Genomic DNA, 14797 nt, shown 5'->3' on the forward strand with positions numbered 1-14797 from the left:
GGGCATTACAGCCTGTGGGAACAATGCCACAAATCCATCTTATTCTCCAAAGCACAGGAGCCTGTCATAACAGTCGACTTGTCCTCAGAATGACCTCTAGTCCACAGAAAGTGTAGGGATACAGGGCAGAAATTAGGACAATAAAATTATTGCATTGTTTCCTAGGTGGCCTTGGGCAGCAAGGCAAACTGGACAAAAACCAGAATGAGAACTACTCTCTGTCATTTTATTTTTCCTGCACAGGCCAACGACATTGGGGCCCCACAAAAGCTGTCCATTCCTTTATGTAAGAGCCCAAGTGTGTTTTCCAACCACCTTGCACAGTAAACCAAACCCTAAGACTACACTGATTTAAAAATAAGGCCTTTATTACCATGCAAACCAGAGCAATGTGAGGCAGCCAGTTACTAGGTGGTGACTTGGAGGCTGGAAAAACTACCAAGTGTCGTGTGAGAACAAGAATTTCCATGAAGGGAAGCCTTCCACATCAGCTTCCGGCAGAACCCAGGCTGGGTCCTTCTGGCCAAAACTGGTCAGATGTATGCTGTAATCAGTCAGAAAAGGGAAGGAATTCCCCTTAAAGGCTCAGACTGCTCAAGGAATTTCCTCCAAGGAATGGGAGCACAAAGGTGTATCTCCCTCGCCTTAGTACGCAAGGGTGACTAATGATTTAACTCCCGCAAAGGCCTCCAGCAGTTTAGAACGGGCAAAGGAGCTCCTGCAAGACACATGTGCCTGGAACTCATGGGAATCTCACCCATCTGGAGGTCTACCAGTATGAGGTTTAACTTTAGGCAGATGGCTCCTTCACAAAGACTCTCTATAGTATAACACTGAAGAAAGAGATGGCACATTCCCTGCAGGTCTACACCTTTTCTCAGGTGTGGAGTTTCAGGAGTTAAACAACATTAGCTTTTGGGCCGTAGGGTTTTCCGCATTTGCTGCTGTCACGAGGCCTCTCCACAGTGTGAGATTTTCGGTGAAGAATGAGGCCAGAGTGTTGTGTAAAGGACTTCCCACATTTGCCACACTCATACGGCCTTTCTCCCGTGTGAACCACCTGGTGTTGAATGAGGCTAGACTTTTGGATAAAGGATTTCCCGCACTGTCCACAGTCGTAAGGCCGTAATCCAGTGTGAATTTTCTGGTGTTCAACAAGGGTATAGCTTTGTCTAAAAAATTTCCCACATTCACTGCACTCAAAAGGCCTTTCTCCAGTGTGAGTTCTCTGGTGCCGAACAAGTTTGGATTTGAACATAAAAGCTTTCCCACATTCCCCACATACATAAGGCCTTTCTGCTGTGTGAATTTTGTGGTGTTTATTGAGGGTGGTTCTTTGGCTAAAGGATTTTCCACACTCGTCACACTCAAAGGGCCTAGCTCCACTGTGAATTAACTGGTGCTGAATGAGGCCACACTTTAGGCTAAACGATTTCCCACACTGGCCACACTCATAAGGCCTTGCTGTAGTGTGAATTCTCTGGTGTACAACAAGGCTGAAGCTTTGTCTGAATAATTTCCTACATTCACCACACTCATAGGGCTTTTCTCCTGTGTGAGTTCTCTGGTGCCGAACAAGACTGGATTTGGACCCAAAGGCTTTTCCACACTCATCACACTCGTAAGGCCTTTCTCCAGTGTGAATTCTGCAGTGTTCAATAAGGTTGGAACTTTGGCTGAAAGATTTCCCACATTTACCACACTCATAAGGCCTTTCTCCAGTGTGAACTCTGTGATGTTTAGTGAGGGTGGCTCTTTGGCTAAATGATTTCCCACACTGGTCACACACATAAGGCCTTTCTCCTGTGTGGATTCTCCGATGATCATTCAGATGAGAGGTTTGGCTAAAAGTCTTCCCACATTCACTGCACTCATAAGGCCTTTCTCCAGGGTGGACTCTTTGGAGCTGAACAAGGGAGTACTCACAGCGGCAGGCTTTCTCACACTTGCTAGATACATAAAACCTTTTTCCAGTGCAGACTCTAGGGTGAAAAAACGTTTGTTTGTGGCTGGACTCTTTCCTGCATTCACTCCACTTGTAATGACTTATTCCAACATGAAAGGCCTCCTCACATTTGCTGATTTCGTTGGGTTGTTCATAGATAGCAATAGCCTGAGGCTGAAGAACGCCCAATGGGGCTAGGAAGTCCTTCCCAACCTCAATGCTGGTGAAAGGCATTCCTGACTCAGGGAATAGGCAGCACTGCACAAATGAGGCCTTGTCCACGTCACTTTCCAAGGGTTTCTCTGCACTATGATGCTTCTGTTCCTGGTGAAAGACTGCACAGGCCCCAGTCAAGCATGGTTTCTGCCCAGGCAAATCGGTCAGGTGTAAAATGTCGGTCAGGAACGAGACACACATGTCACAGGATTGAGTCTTCTGGGTGGATGGACTGGCCTCTGGAGTCCTGACCTGAGGTACTCGTTCTACAGAAACACTTTGCTCAGGTGTCTCTTCATCCTCCGTCCCATGGCAACAAACTGAAAGCAGAGAAACACTGATGAAATGCATGTTGACTATGATGGGAGTATATTAACCATTTTAAAAAAACTATTTTCTGAATAATTAATGTTCTGATATCTTAAAAACTTTGCTGGCCTGAGTTCAGGAGTTCGAGACAAGCCTGGGCAATATGGCGAAACCCTGTCTCTACTAAAAATACAAACAATTAGCCAGGTGTGATGATGGGTGCTACTCAAGAGGATGAGGCAGGAGAATTGCTTGAACCCAGGAGGCGGAGTTTGCAGTGAGCCCCAGATCGCACCACTGCCCTCCAGCTTGGGAGACAAGGTGAAACTGTCTCAAACACAAAAGAAAGCAAAATAAAAAACTTTGCTGGCTGGGGAGAGAATGGTGCTTCCAGAGTGAGCCAACTCTTAAGAGATAGCCAAGGGCTCAGCAAGGAGCATAACAAATACAAAATCAATTCAGAGCCCATACTCTCAATCACATTTTCTTTTTTTTTTTTTTTTTTTTTTTTTTTTTGAGATGGAGTCTTGCTCTGTCGCCCAGGCTGGAGTGCAGTGGCCGGATCTCAGCTCACTGCAAGCTCCGCCTCCCGGGTTCACACCATTCTCCTGCCTCAGCCTTCTGAGTAGCTGGGACTATAGGCACCTGCCACCTCGACCGGCTAGTTTTTTGTATTTTTTAGTAGAGACGGGGTTTCACCGTGTTAGCCAGGATGGTCTCGATCTGCTGACCTCGTGATCCGCCCGTCTCGGCCTCTCAAAGTGCTGGGATTACAGGCTTGAGCCACTGTGCCCGGCCTTCAATCACGTTTTCTATGTGACTTGGATGTTTCAGGAGCTAATATTCCTCTGCTCTAATCATCCCAAGGTCAGGCAGCAGACAACGAAGCCTAGTGAGCCCTTTTGCCCCAAAGCAAACTACTCAAATTACGCAATCCCAAACTGTTTATCATGTCTTGTGTTATCTGCAGAAACCCCAGTAAAGGCTGTGGCTTAATATTTTCCCTTCTCTCTTGTGGCCCTGCATGGCACAGTGCTCACATGCTCTTACTACTGCAGGTGATAAATTCCTATGTCATTGACATTAACCTCTCTGTATTGGCACTCTACCACCTCCATTAATTAAAACCCTGTGGGTACATAACAGGAAAGGGGGAGCACCTTCTCACAGACATCAAGGAATGAATTCACAGTATTGCTTTGAAGCAACATTGAGGAGCTGAAAGCAGGATACGAAAGGGGCTGCCTGGCAGTAGTGGGCCTCTAAAGATCACAAAATGGGGAGGCCTCACCAAACACAGGATATAAGGATGGGGTGCAGCACATAAGGACAGACAGGGTCTCCAATCTACTCCTTTGCCAAATCCTGTGGCAAGATCTTGTCAGCTGGTGGCATGTGTATGCTGTGCTGAAGGTTGGCATTATTCAGGCCCAAGATAATGTAATTGGAAGTGAGTGAGATATTCCAATTGCGATCTTGTGTTCAAGAAATATTTAATGGCATGTGCACAACTCACAACATATTGGGAGTGGGTCAGTGTTGGAAAACATGCTGGGAGGCAGTGCAGAGAAACTGGTGACACATGGAGGGCAGAAAGATGGGGCAGCATGAGGCCAGATGTCCCAGATGAAGCAATAAGCCAGCCAAGTGTCAAGGAAGAGGAAGAAAACGTAGAAATGAGGTGTGTCCAGTGGCATTAGCACCAAACTCTGGATGACACAGGGCAAATTCCTGGTAAGATTAGAAAACAGGCTAAGGCTGGATGCCATGTCCTCACCCAGGTGCCACTGACTGAGGCCAGGCTTCCTCTGAAGCCATATTCCCATCTTCACCCTTTCCAACAACCAGGGCTTTCCCGGCACCTCTAGATGTGCCACCACTTGGGACTTGAATGAAGCAAGTCCTAAGGGACAGCTGGGACAGGTGAGTATCCTGCAGTGGCCCAGAGCAAGTCAGCTTCCTTGAGAACACAAGACAGAAAATTAATATCACACAGATCCTGAAGGAGGTTCTGGCAACAACAGCTTATGGTCCATGTAAATACTGATGAGGAAAATTCTGCAAATTCCTAACACAGGTAGTCAAAGGAAATGTCATCTAGGAGGCAGAACCTGACACACAAAGTACCATGAATATGAACACAGCCACCCAAAGAGGAAGTGAAGAAAACTGAGATGCATTAGGCTGACTCAAGACACCCAGACCCATCCCGGTGCCTTTTGGGACAGCAAATGTCAGGGCTGATTAAGGAGTGCAATGATTTCATTCCTTACACCAGAGCACATAATGCCAAGACAGTGGGGAAGTCAGCAGAGTCCATGGTCCAACAGAGCTGCCTCTGGGGAAAAAAAGGATAGACAAAGACCGGGAGACAAGAGTGGTTCTGAGGGCCTTACCCAGCGCAGTTATAAGTGCAAAGTTCTCCAGCATCACATCACGGTACAGGAGCCTCTGAGCCTCATCAAGGAGCCCCCATTCTTCCTGGGAGAAGTAAATGGCCACGTCCTCAAAGGTCACAGAGCCCTGCCATGATGGGGACAGATCTTTCCATGATCAGATTCTCTCCTAGGACCCCAAGTTCATGCCCCCCACGCATCCTTCCCCTGCTTACCCCCAACCCTAAGCCCCACCTCAGAGGAGATACCAAGCCCTGGTGGCACTGATTCCTGCCCTCTCCTCATGGTCCCATCATCACTGTGTCTGCCCACAGCACCAACAGGCAGGTGGGCCAGGAAATGCCATTTAAACTCTGGGTCTAGCATATAGGGTTGGATTTTGTCTTGTCAGACAATTCTCCTGGAGTTTCCAAAAGTATGCCTCTCACATACAAGCAATGATGGGGTTAGCCATCATTCTTACATCCTCAATGCCATGGCCATGGGTTGTTCAGTTCACACTTTCTCTCCATATGCACATCACTCTTTGAAGCACACACTCTCAAACAATCTCACTCCCACAGCGATTTCCACCCTGTTGCCCCACACCATAGGCAGCCTCTCTGGCATTCCCACGATACTTGCAATGCAACATCCAGAAAGTGCTTGGCAAACTGAAATGAGGTCCGGTGCTACTCAGAGGCTGAATGTCCCCACTGCCAAAGGCAGCCCTTCAGAGCCCCATCCTGCTCTGAAGGCCTCCTTGCCTGACTCTGTCCCTTGCTACATCCTCAGTCACCCAGAAATACCTGGGGTTCTGACACCCATGGCCCTCTTCCAATAGTGCTGCACTTGATGTCCTCTCTTAAGTCACAGTCTTTCTCTCCTGTCAACCCTCATTCAAAGTCTGCCCCAGAGGACTCCCACACCTCAGGCCCAGTAACTCTCCCAGATGACCACCTGTGACCCTCAACTGATCCACCTCCCTGAAATTCCTGACACCTCAAGGGTTACCACAAAACCCTGGTAGATAGATCCAGAGTGCTGAGAAAGCACTAGTTCTGGTCTCAGTGTCATCTTGTCTGGATTACTTCCAAGCATTGATCTCATGCCCACTCTTCTCCTAGATCCTTGGCCACTTGCCAGATCATCCTTGCTCTCACACCCTACCATGGCCACTTCTCTCTCATACCTGTCTTTGTGATTCCCACCATGACCAACCATGTCCCCAAGCAGAAGACCCAGTAGTGACCCCCAACCTCCCCTGCCTGGGCTGGTAACATCATTACCAGAGTGATCAGGATTCCACCTCCTAATTGTGTCCCAAGCTATACCCCTAGGCAAGTAGTGGCCACCTTTTAAATGTCTCCATCCTGAATCCCTCCCCACAGTTCTAGTCCTGTAGGATATACTATCCACTTGATGTCTAAACTAACTGTTCTTTGAACCATCTCAGACTCTAAAGATGTCCCATTGGACCATGTTCAGATGATGATTTAAAAAAAAAATTTTAAAAATAAAGATGTTCCAAATCAAAATTTCTGATTATCTCTAGAGATAACTGACTCTACTACCAATCTTACAATCCTCGCTAGTGGAGCTTCCATATTTCCAGCTGCTAACCCAAACAACTTGCTTTTACCCCTGAATCCTACTTTTCTATCTCTTGCCTTCAACATCTCACAATCCAGGCTTCCCTACTTAAAAAACTGTTCTAGAATCCTACTACCACCTCCACAGCCACCACACAAGTCCTGCCACCAGTAACACTCATCTGGACTACTACAGCAGCCTTCTTCACTGTCTTCCTATCTCATACCTCACACTCAGCCTGTTCTCTCAGCTTGGCCACACAGGGAACCTGATGAGATCTGGATCAGGTCACATACCTCCTCTGCCCCCAAACTGTCATTGCTCGTCACGCACTCCAGAAGAAACACCCAACAATGGAGAGCCATTTTTGTCTGATTCCTGCATCCCAGCTTTCAGTTCCCATGAGAAAGAAAAAAGTTGTAGTTCCCTAAACCAGCTCAGCTTGACCTTCAAGCACTTGCTCATCTAGTACATAAGCCTGAGACAACGTTCCACACCTTACTTTGCTGGTTCCCAGCAATAGGAACCGTTCTATACCAGCTTCCAGCCTGGATGTATGACCCTGGGATTGATGTTTGTTCAGGGTTCCTAGAACCAAAATCCCAAAGAGTGCCAAGAGAAGAGTCCCAGAACACAATCTCAGAGACAAACACTGGGGTCAGCACCAGTGAGGTCCCGAAACACTCTCCACTCACCTGTGTGCAGCCCATAACTTCTGCAGTCACGGGAACCTGCGGGAAGAGGAAGGCTGTGAGGCGCAGGTAACTATGGCGGAAGGTCCAGGGGCTCATGCCTTCTTGTTTCCCCGCGCAGCCCTGGAGACAGGTGACTTGGTGATGACTAAATTATCATTGCGCCTCAGTTCCGTGTGATTCTTACCTGCTCTGGGACCTTGCACAAGGACTCAACCTCCCTGTGCCTCGGTGTTATCCCCCTTCCAGGCTGTTCTAACTCTTAACTTTAGGAAAATTTTCAAAAGTCTAACTCAGACCACGTGCCTCATCTGTTCACAACCACCCATGGCTCTCAGCGTCTTGAAAAGAAAGAGCCTCACTTTGCCATTCCGGCGTGAACGCTCCTGGCTCAATCGCCCCAACAAGATTCACAGAAACCGGCCCCTCCGCCTGCCACACCCTCCACAGCCCACGACGCCAGGCTTGTAAATGGGAGCCCCACCTGCCACGGCCTCACAGTCCTGGACTCGGGCCGGGCTGCAGGGACGAAAGCAGGCGCCCCTCACGCAGGGTGTTGGATTTCCGGCGGGGAGGGCAGGTGAGCCCCGGGGGAACGTAGCACTCACCGAAGTCGAATCCCTCAGCACGGCCGCCGCCATCGGATTGTGAGCGGAGCGGGGCCGGGAGCGGTGGGCGACCCGGGGCGGGAACCCAGGCACGGCTGCCACCAGCGCCAACGACCCACGGGCTGCACCGCAGCGGGGCGACCCCCGCCGTGTGCGCAGCGTTGCTAACTCAGGAGGCCCGCGCCGAGGTAGAGAACCCCCAAAATGACCATCTCGGAGCGGTGCCGGAAGTTCCGCCTTACCGTTTGCAACAAACGGAGACAGGCCCGATCCTGAACGTTGATTGGCTCCGCGTCTTTGCAGCTTGGCGCTCAGCATTATGGGTAATGTAGTTCTCAGAAGCCCAGGGGTCTTGTGCCCTCCCGGAGATTCACCCGGAACAAGGGCCAACCCGGCGCGCGGAGAGCGCTATGAAAAGGCGCGACACCAAGAGCGAGACAGGACCTTGCCGCTCCTTAAAGCGGCCGCTGGCCGATTTCCGCGGTCCCATACCCAGGTAAGTGCCCACGTGGCTAGAGACGTTGATTCAGGTTCAGGAAGCAAAGGCTACAGATCCACACGGACGCGTCACTCCACGGGGCCGCGTAAACACCGCGGCCGCAGCGCGGGAGGGTCCTTGCCTCATCCCCCTCACGTGGGGGCCGAGGCGTTTGAGGCCGTTTCGGGGACCTCAGCGGTTACATAGGCGACAGAAGCGACCTACGGGTCAGGCTGAGGGTCGCCGGTCCGGGAGGCCACTTGGGGGCCACGCCCCCTGGCCGCTCCTACCCTGAGCCCCTTGATGGTCCCCCGGTGCAGGAGGCTGGGCCGAGAAGTTCCTGGGGCAGGGTTCCTGGGTGGCTTCACCCAGGGCACACCTCCTCCAGGGGGGCCCTCCCTGGACGAGCTGGGAAAAGGGCGTTTCCTTGACTAGCAGGCCACGTGAAACGCAGAGAATCGAGTGTCACCACGAATGAACACACAAAGGGACTGAACGCTGGGAAACATGAGGACAAAATCATAGAGGTGTCCACCAGCCACTGACCTGGAATAACAAATAGTCATCCAAACGTGCAAAAGAGAGGAGAGTGAGTAAAAGGAAAACAAGGTGCTCACAAAGATCAAAATGGTGCGTGTGGCTCTGGCCTCTTGAGAAGCTCGGAGGAGATTCTGTTGCTGTGAATGTGTTGGACTTGCTGCTTGTGTCTGTGCAGGAAAAGGGCCATGGAGCCACTGACCCAGGTCATGAGGCCCAAACTCGGAAAGTCAGTTGCAGAGAATATGAATACGACTGGAAACTTTATACATCTAGCTGGTTTGAGCAAAGAACAGTATACACAATTTATTTTCACACTTACATTTTTGCTGTTTGACTAGTCACACTCATAGGAACAAAGCTATTTGCCAACAGTTGCAGGATCTAGCAGAGAAAACAACAGAAGCCAATGAACTTTGGGGATCCCATTCTGAGCTCCAACCACCTAGAGAAACAGGGACAAAGTTTTATGGACTGGAAGCCACTGAGGAGACAGGTGGTGCTGAGGGAAACCCCTCTGGCCACTCTGAAAATAGAAGAGAAGTTTGCATCCAGCCTTATCCAGGAAATAGTTCAATCCAAAAGCTGCTATTGTATGAGGGATCCCTCTAGAGAAAAGCACAAACAAATTGGCAAAGGCCAGCTGGTTGAGAATAAGATCCGTGGGTCTAATCTTGTGTCCAGTAAGCAAGGTGAAGTTACAAAGACAAAGAAGGAAGGAGTTTCCAAGGATTTCCACTCCCATCTGAGTGAGAAAGGTAAACCCCATTTGGAGACTGGCAGGAGCCATCACGTTAATATCTATAAGACTTGATTTTAATTGGTACCAGAACAATGAGGAGTTCAACAAGCAAAAATAAATATGTTGGCCAGGCATGATGGCTCATGCCTGTAATTCTAGCACGTTGGAAGGCTGAGGCAGGAGGATTGCTTGACGCCAGGTGTTCGAGACCAGCTTGGGCAGTATAGCAAGACCCCATATCTAAAAAAACAAATAACTGGGCATAGTGACTTTGAGGCCAACGAGCTATGATCACACCACTGCACTCCAGCCTGGGTAACAAGGCAAGACCTTGTCTCTTTTTTTAAAAAAGAAAGAGAAAAAAAAGAAAGAAATTGTCATACCATGCCCAATAACCTCCAGTACTAAACCTAACATGTATTTTTCTAGTTTAAGTGGGCCTTAAATATGTGTGCTTATGGGTGCAGAAGTTGTCTCTCTTTTAGTTATAAAAATATCTCTATCGGCCGGGCGCGGTGGCTCAAGCCTGTAATCCCAGCGCTTTGGGAGGCCGAGACGGGCGGATCACGAGGTCAGAAGATCGAGACCATCCTGGCTAACATGGTGAAACCCCCGTCTCTACTAAAAAATACAAAAAACTAGCCGGGTGAGGTGGCGGGCGCCTGTAGTCCCAGCTACTGGGGAGGCTGAGGCAGGAGAATGGCGTAAACCCGGGAGGCGGAGCTTGCAGTGAGCTGAGATCCGGCCACTGCACTCCAGCCCGGGCGACAGAGTGAGACTCCGTCTCAAAAAATAAAAAAAAAATAAAAAAATAAAAAAATTAAAAAAATATCTCTATCAAGTGGTTGCTCCACAGCCTGCTTGATTTCCTTTCCCCCCCAAAAAAGTTTTTTCTTTCTGTACCACATGTCAAGGCTGCAAATTTTCTTTTTTTTTTTTTTCTTTTTTGTTTTCTTTGAGATGGAATCTTGCTCTGTCACCCAGGCTGGAGTGCAGTGGCGTGATCTCAGCTCACTGCAAGCTCCGCCTCCCAGGTTCACGCCATTCTCCTGCCTCAGCCTCCCGAGTAGCTGGGACTACAAGTGCCTGCCACCAGGCCTGGCTAATTTTTTGTATTTTTAGTAGAGACAGGGTTTCACCGTGTTAGCCAGGATAGTCTCGATCACCTGACCTCGTGATCCACCCACCTTGGCCTTCCAAAGTGCTGGGATTACAGGCGTGAGCCACCGCGCCTGGCCATGGCTGCAAATTTTCTAATTTTTTTTCTCTGCTTCCCTGTTAAATATAAATTATATCTTTTGGTAATTTATTTGCTGTAGCATCTAGCACAGGCTTTTAGGAGTAGCCAGGCCACATCTTGAAAGCTTTGCTGCTTAGAAATTTCTTCCACCAGCTATCCTTGGTCATTACTCTAAAGTCCAAACTTCCATAGATCTTTAGGGCATAGGCACAATGCAGCCAAGTTCTTTGCTAAGCCATAACACATCTGACCTTTGCTCCAGTTCCCAATACGTTTCTCATTTCCAACTGAGACATCATCATTCTGAACTTCCCTGTCCATATCACTATCAGAATTTTGGTCACAACCATTTAACCAGTGTCTAAGAAGTTCCAAACTTTCCCTCAACTTCCTGTCTTCTTTTGAACCCTCCAAACTCATTCAACCTCTGCTCATTACCCAGTTCCAAAGTTGCTTCCACATTTTCAGGTATCTTTATAGCAATGCCCCCACTCCTCTGTACCAATTTTCTATGTTAAGCCATTCTTGCATTGCTATGAAGAAGTACCTGAGACTGTACTTAGAAAAATTAGAAAATTTGCAGCCATGGCCAGGCGTGGTGGCTCACGCCTGTAATCCCAGCACTTTGGAAGGGCGAGGCAGGTGGATCATGAGGTCAGGTGATCGAGACTATCCTGGCTAACACGGTGAAACCCTGTCTCTACTAAACCTTGTCTCTACTCTTTAATTTATAAAGAAAAGATGTTTACTTGGCTCATGGTTCTGCAAGCTTTACAAAAAGCATGCTGCTGGCATCTGCTTGGCTTCTAGTGAAGCCTCACAGAGCTTCCAATCATAGTGGAAAGTGGAACAGGAGCAAGCACTTCACATGGCAAAAGCAGGTGAGAAAAAGATAGTGGGTGGGGGTGGATGCCACAGACTTTTAAATAACTAGATCTCACAAGAAGTCACTATCACGAAGACAGCACCAAGCCATGAAGGACCACCCCTATGATCCAAACTTCTCCCACCAGGCCCCACCTCCAGCAATGGGGATTACAATTCAACATGAGATTTGGGTGGGGGAAAATATCCAAACTGGTTTCCCTGCAAAATATTCAAAAAGTTTAATCATCTGGAATGATTACAGATACAGTGTTTCAGGGTAAACTCTCTCTAATTGTATTTTCTCTCTGCTTTCATATCACCACAACAATCAGAGAGAGGATGACTTCTGTGACCAAATGTGCAGGGTTGTCCGTACACACCAAGCAATGGAAACCAGCTGGGTATCCTCCAATTCAATTCTGACACTTTCTACCTGATGATAGTGTCAGATCCCACAGGTTGGGGGGTCAGTCCCCAAGACTTCAGACACCAGTTAGTTGCAAGTCTGAACCTCCGGAACTTTTGACCCATCCGACTTCAAGTTGGGGCCTTTACAGTACCCTCTTTGGGTTCAATTAATTTGCTGGAGTGGCTCAGAGAACTAAGGGGAACACTTACTTATGTTTATCAGTTTATTATAAAGGATACAGATGAAGAGATGTGTGGGGTGAGGTATTGGGGAATGGGGCTGCGGCAGCGCTCCTCTCAAGGGGGCACCAGCTGTGGGGAGTCTGTCCCTTGCAGACCTCTGAACTGGCAATGGATGAATAAAATACACTGAGACACAGATATTCTGCTCTGCCAGTGCAGCTGAGGGTCTGAGCCTGCGTGCAGGCTCCCTGCTGAGTCCTGTAAACAGTTGCGACTCAGCCCTGATCAGCTAATCAGACTTGCATTTATTTGGCGAGATTAATTAACAAAAGCTTGAGTCAACACCTTTAGAGGGTAATTGACATTGTGGGCTTCCCGAGTAAAAAGCACTTAAGCAGCAGTGGTACATCAAAGGTTAGTTTTAAGATCATGTGAGTAAACAAGCTAGCTAGGTAAACTACTCTGCTTTCCAAGATCAGGTTGCCTTCAACCATATCTATTACCGAAGCTAATGCAAACTTCTCGCCCTTCTAGGAAGATTTTTGTCTATCTCTAGATCTCTAATGTTTTTCCTACCAGCCTGATTGAATCCCAACAGGGCACTGAGCTTCCATGCCCTCCCAGGTGCACCATCCTCCAGGAGCCTCCACATGTTCAGCTATCAGGAAGCTCCCTGGACCATGTCGTCTTGGATTGTTATGGAAGCTTCTTGATGTTAGCATTCCTTCCCCCATTATATTGCATAGGTCTCCCTCTGGGGAGGGTGTAAGACCACAATCAGAAAGGTGAACAAAGATTAGAGTTCTGCCTTGGGGCAGGTGAAAGGAGGGAAGGAGAGACATTCCTGTTCCTGAATCTAGCCCCTGAGGTATAACGAACTCAACATATGGGGATAGTTAATGGGTGAAAAAATATAGTCAGATAGAAGGAATAAGACATAGTATTTGATAGCACAAGAGGGTGACTACAGTCAACAATAATCTATTGTAGAATTAAACATAATTAAGAGTATAACTAGAATGCTTGTAACACAAAAAAATGATAAATGCTTGAGGTGATGAATACCATTTACCCCAATGTGATTATTACAGACTGTATGCCTGTATCAAACTATGCCATGTAACCCATAAATATATACACCTACTATGTACCCCTAAAGACTAAAGATAAGAAATCAAAAAAATAAAGACAGGATGGAGCTAAACCTGCGCCCTCTGGTATGTTCTACCTGCAGGTGGAGCTGGCCTCTGCTGTCTTCAGTCCCTTGCTAGATGTCATGGTCCTTGAGGTTGACACTCCCCCATACCATTTGGTACCTGTGGAGTCCCTTGGGATTAACTGGGTGAACAGCAATAGAAGTTAGTAGACTTTATGAATGACACTGCCAAGCTGTACTTGAATAGCTGTGCCAAAGAGACAAACACAGAAAGAAAACACAAAACAACCCATGCACATCCTCAGGGCTTCACACTTTCTTGCACTCTATCTTCAATGATTTTTAGCTTTCTCTTTAGATACTTATTGACTGTTGGTCTCACCTAAGTTTAGCTATAGATGGAGTTTATTACTGCTTTGTGATCACTGGCAGCCCCCCTCATCTCTGGCTGGGCTTCTCCCTGAAGGACTGGGCCTCAGGAGCAGGTGGGTCTTTTGTCCCCTGGGCATGCCACACAGAGCAGGTTAACCTAGCTAGGCTATCCCTTCTCCCCAAGTTATCCAGGCAATCCCACTAGTTCTATGCCTAGATGGACACACATGCTTGAAGTTTGGGGAGCCATGTGTGATCTGATATGGCAACTCTGAGAGGACAGTGAGGGTAAGGGCATGTGTTAGGTGGCCATTGTGGGGGCTGCTGGCCTCTGGGACCAGAGGGTAGTGAAGGGCAGAACGGTGGCACCGAGAGAGTGCCAGTGTTACTAAGGAAAAGGGTTGCTGTCCGATGCACACAGAAGCAGTACCATGGCAGCAGGTTTTTGAGAAAAGCAAACCTTTATTGCAAATCCACAAACAAGAAGACAGGAGTCCAGCTCAAATGCGTCTCCCCAGTATGGGGTTTGGGGCAGCTTTTAAGGATTAGGAAGGATAGGTTGGTAAGCACTGGAAGGGTGGATTTTGATTGGAAGGACTTCAAACAAATCTATTGATGGCAAGGCGGGGACAGGGGTGTTATCACCCAAGATTCAGAGACAACAGACCCCTTGCTTTCAGAAGTGTTTCAACACTTGGGTTCCGGCCATAGCCCGGTATTTTGGTTTCCTGGTGGTGGCAGGGTGGAGTCTGGTAGGTGAGACTTCAGCTCCAGGTGTTGGGTCAATGTTTTCTTTTCTTTTAATTTTATCTATCTATCTATCTATCTATCTATCTATCTATCTATCTATCCATCCATCCATCCAGACAGGGTCTGGCTCTGTTGCCCAGGCTGGAGTGCAGTGGCATAATCATAACTCACTGTAACCACGATCTCCTGGGCCCAAGCGATCCTCCCACCTCAGCATTCTGAGTAGCTAGGATTACAGGTGCACCACCACACCCGGGTAATTTTTTATTTTTTGTAGAGACAGGGTCTAGCTATGTTGCCCAAGTGATCCTTCCACCTCAGCATCC

At 48.2% G+C, this 14797-nt stretch overlaps 1 protein-coding gene across 4 annotated transcripts; it reads right to left on the reverse strand.

The window, feature by feature from the left end:
• Nucleotides 1-348: 348 nt before the first annotated feature.
• On the reverse strand, nt 349-7983 carry ZNF416 (zinc finger protein 416). Of its 4 annotated transcripts, XM_010386998.1 has the most exons (4): nt 7739-7983; nt 7134-7169; nt 4867-4993; nt 349-2481 (listed from the first exon to the last, which is right to left on the reverse strand). In XM_010386998.1, the coding sequence occupies exons 1-4, from the start codon at nt 7769-7771 to the stop codon at nt 899-901; spliced, it is 1779 nt and encodes a 592-aa protein (XP_010385300.1). In that variant the 5' UTR covers nt 7772-7983; the 3' UTR covers nt 349-898. The 4 variants fall into 4 exon arrangements, with proteins under 4 accessions (XP_010385300.1, XP_010385301.1, XP_030769092.1 ...); XM_010386999.2 differs by lacking the exons at nt 7134-7169; nt 7739-7983 and adding an exon at nt 4248-4426 and having other exon boundaries at nt 4867-4996; XM_030913232.1 differs by lacking the exons at nt 7134-7169; nt 7739-7983 and adding an exon at nt 4248-4430 and having other exon boundaries at nt 4867-4996.
• Between the last annotated feature and the right edge of the window lie 6814 nt (nt 7984-14797).

Source organism: Rhinopithecus roxellana, chromosome 12 (assembly GCF_007565055.1).
Source record: "Rhinopithecus roxellana isolate Shanxi Qingling chromosome 12, ASM756505v1, whole genome shotgun sequence".
Taxonomy (NCBI): domain Eukaryota; kingdom Metazoa; phylum Chordata; class Mammalia; order Primates; family Cercopithecidae; genus Rhinopithecus; species Rhinopithecus roxellana.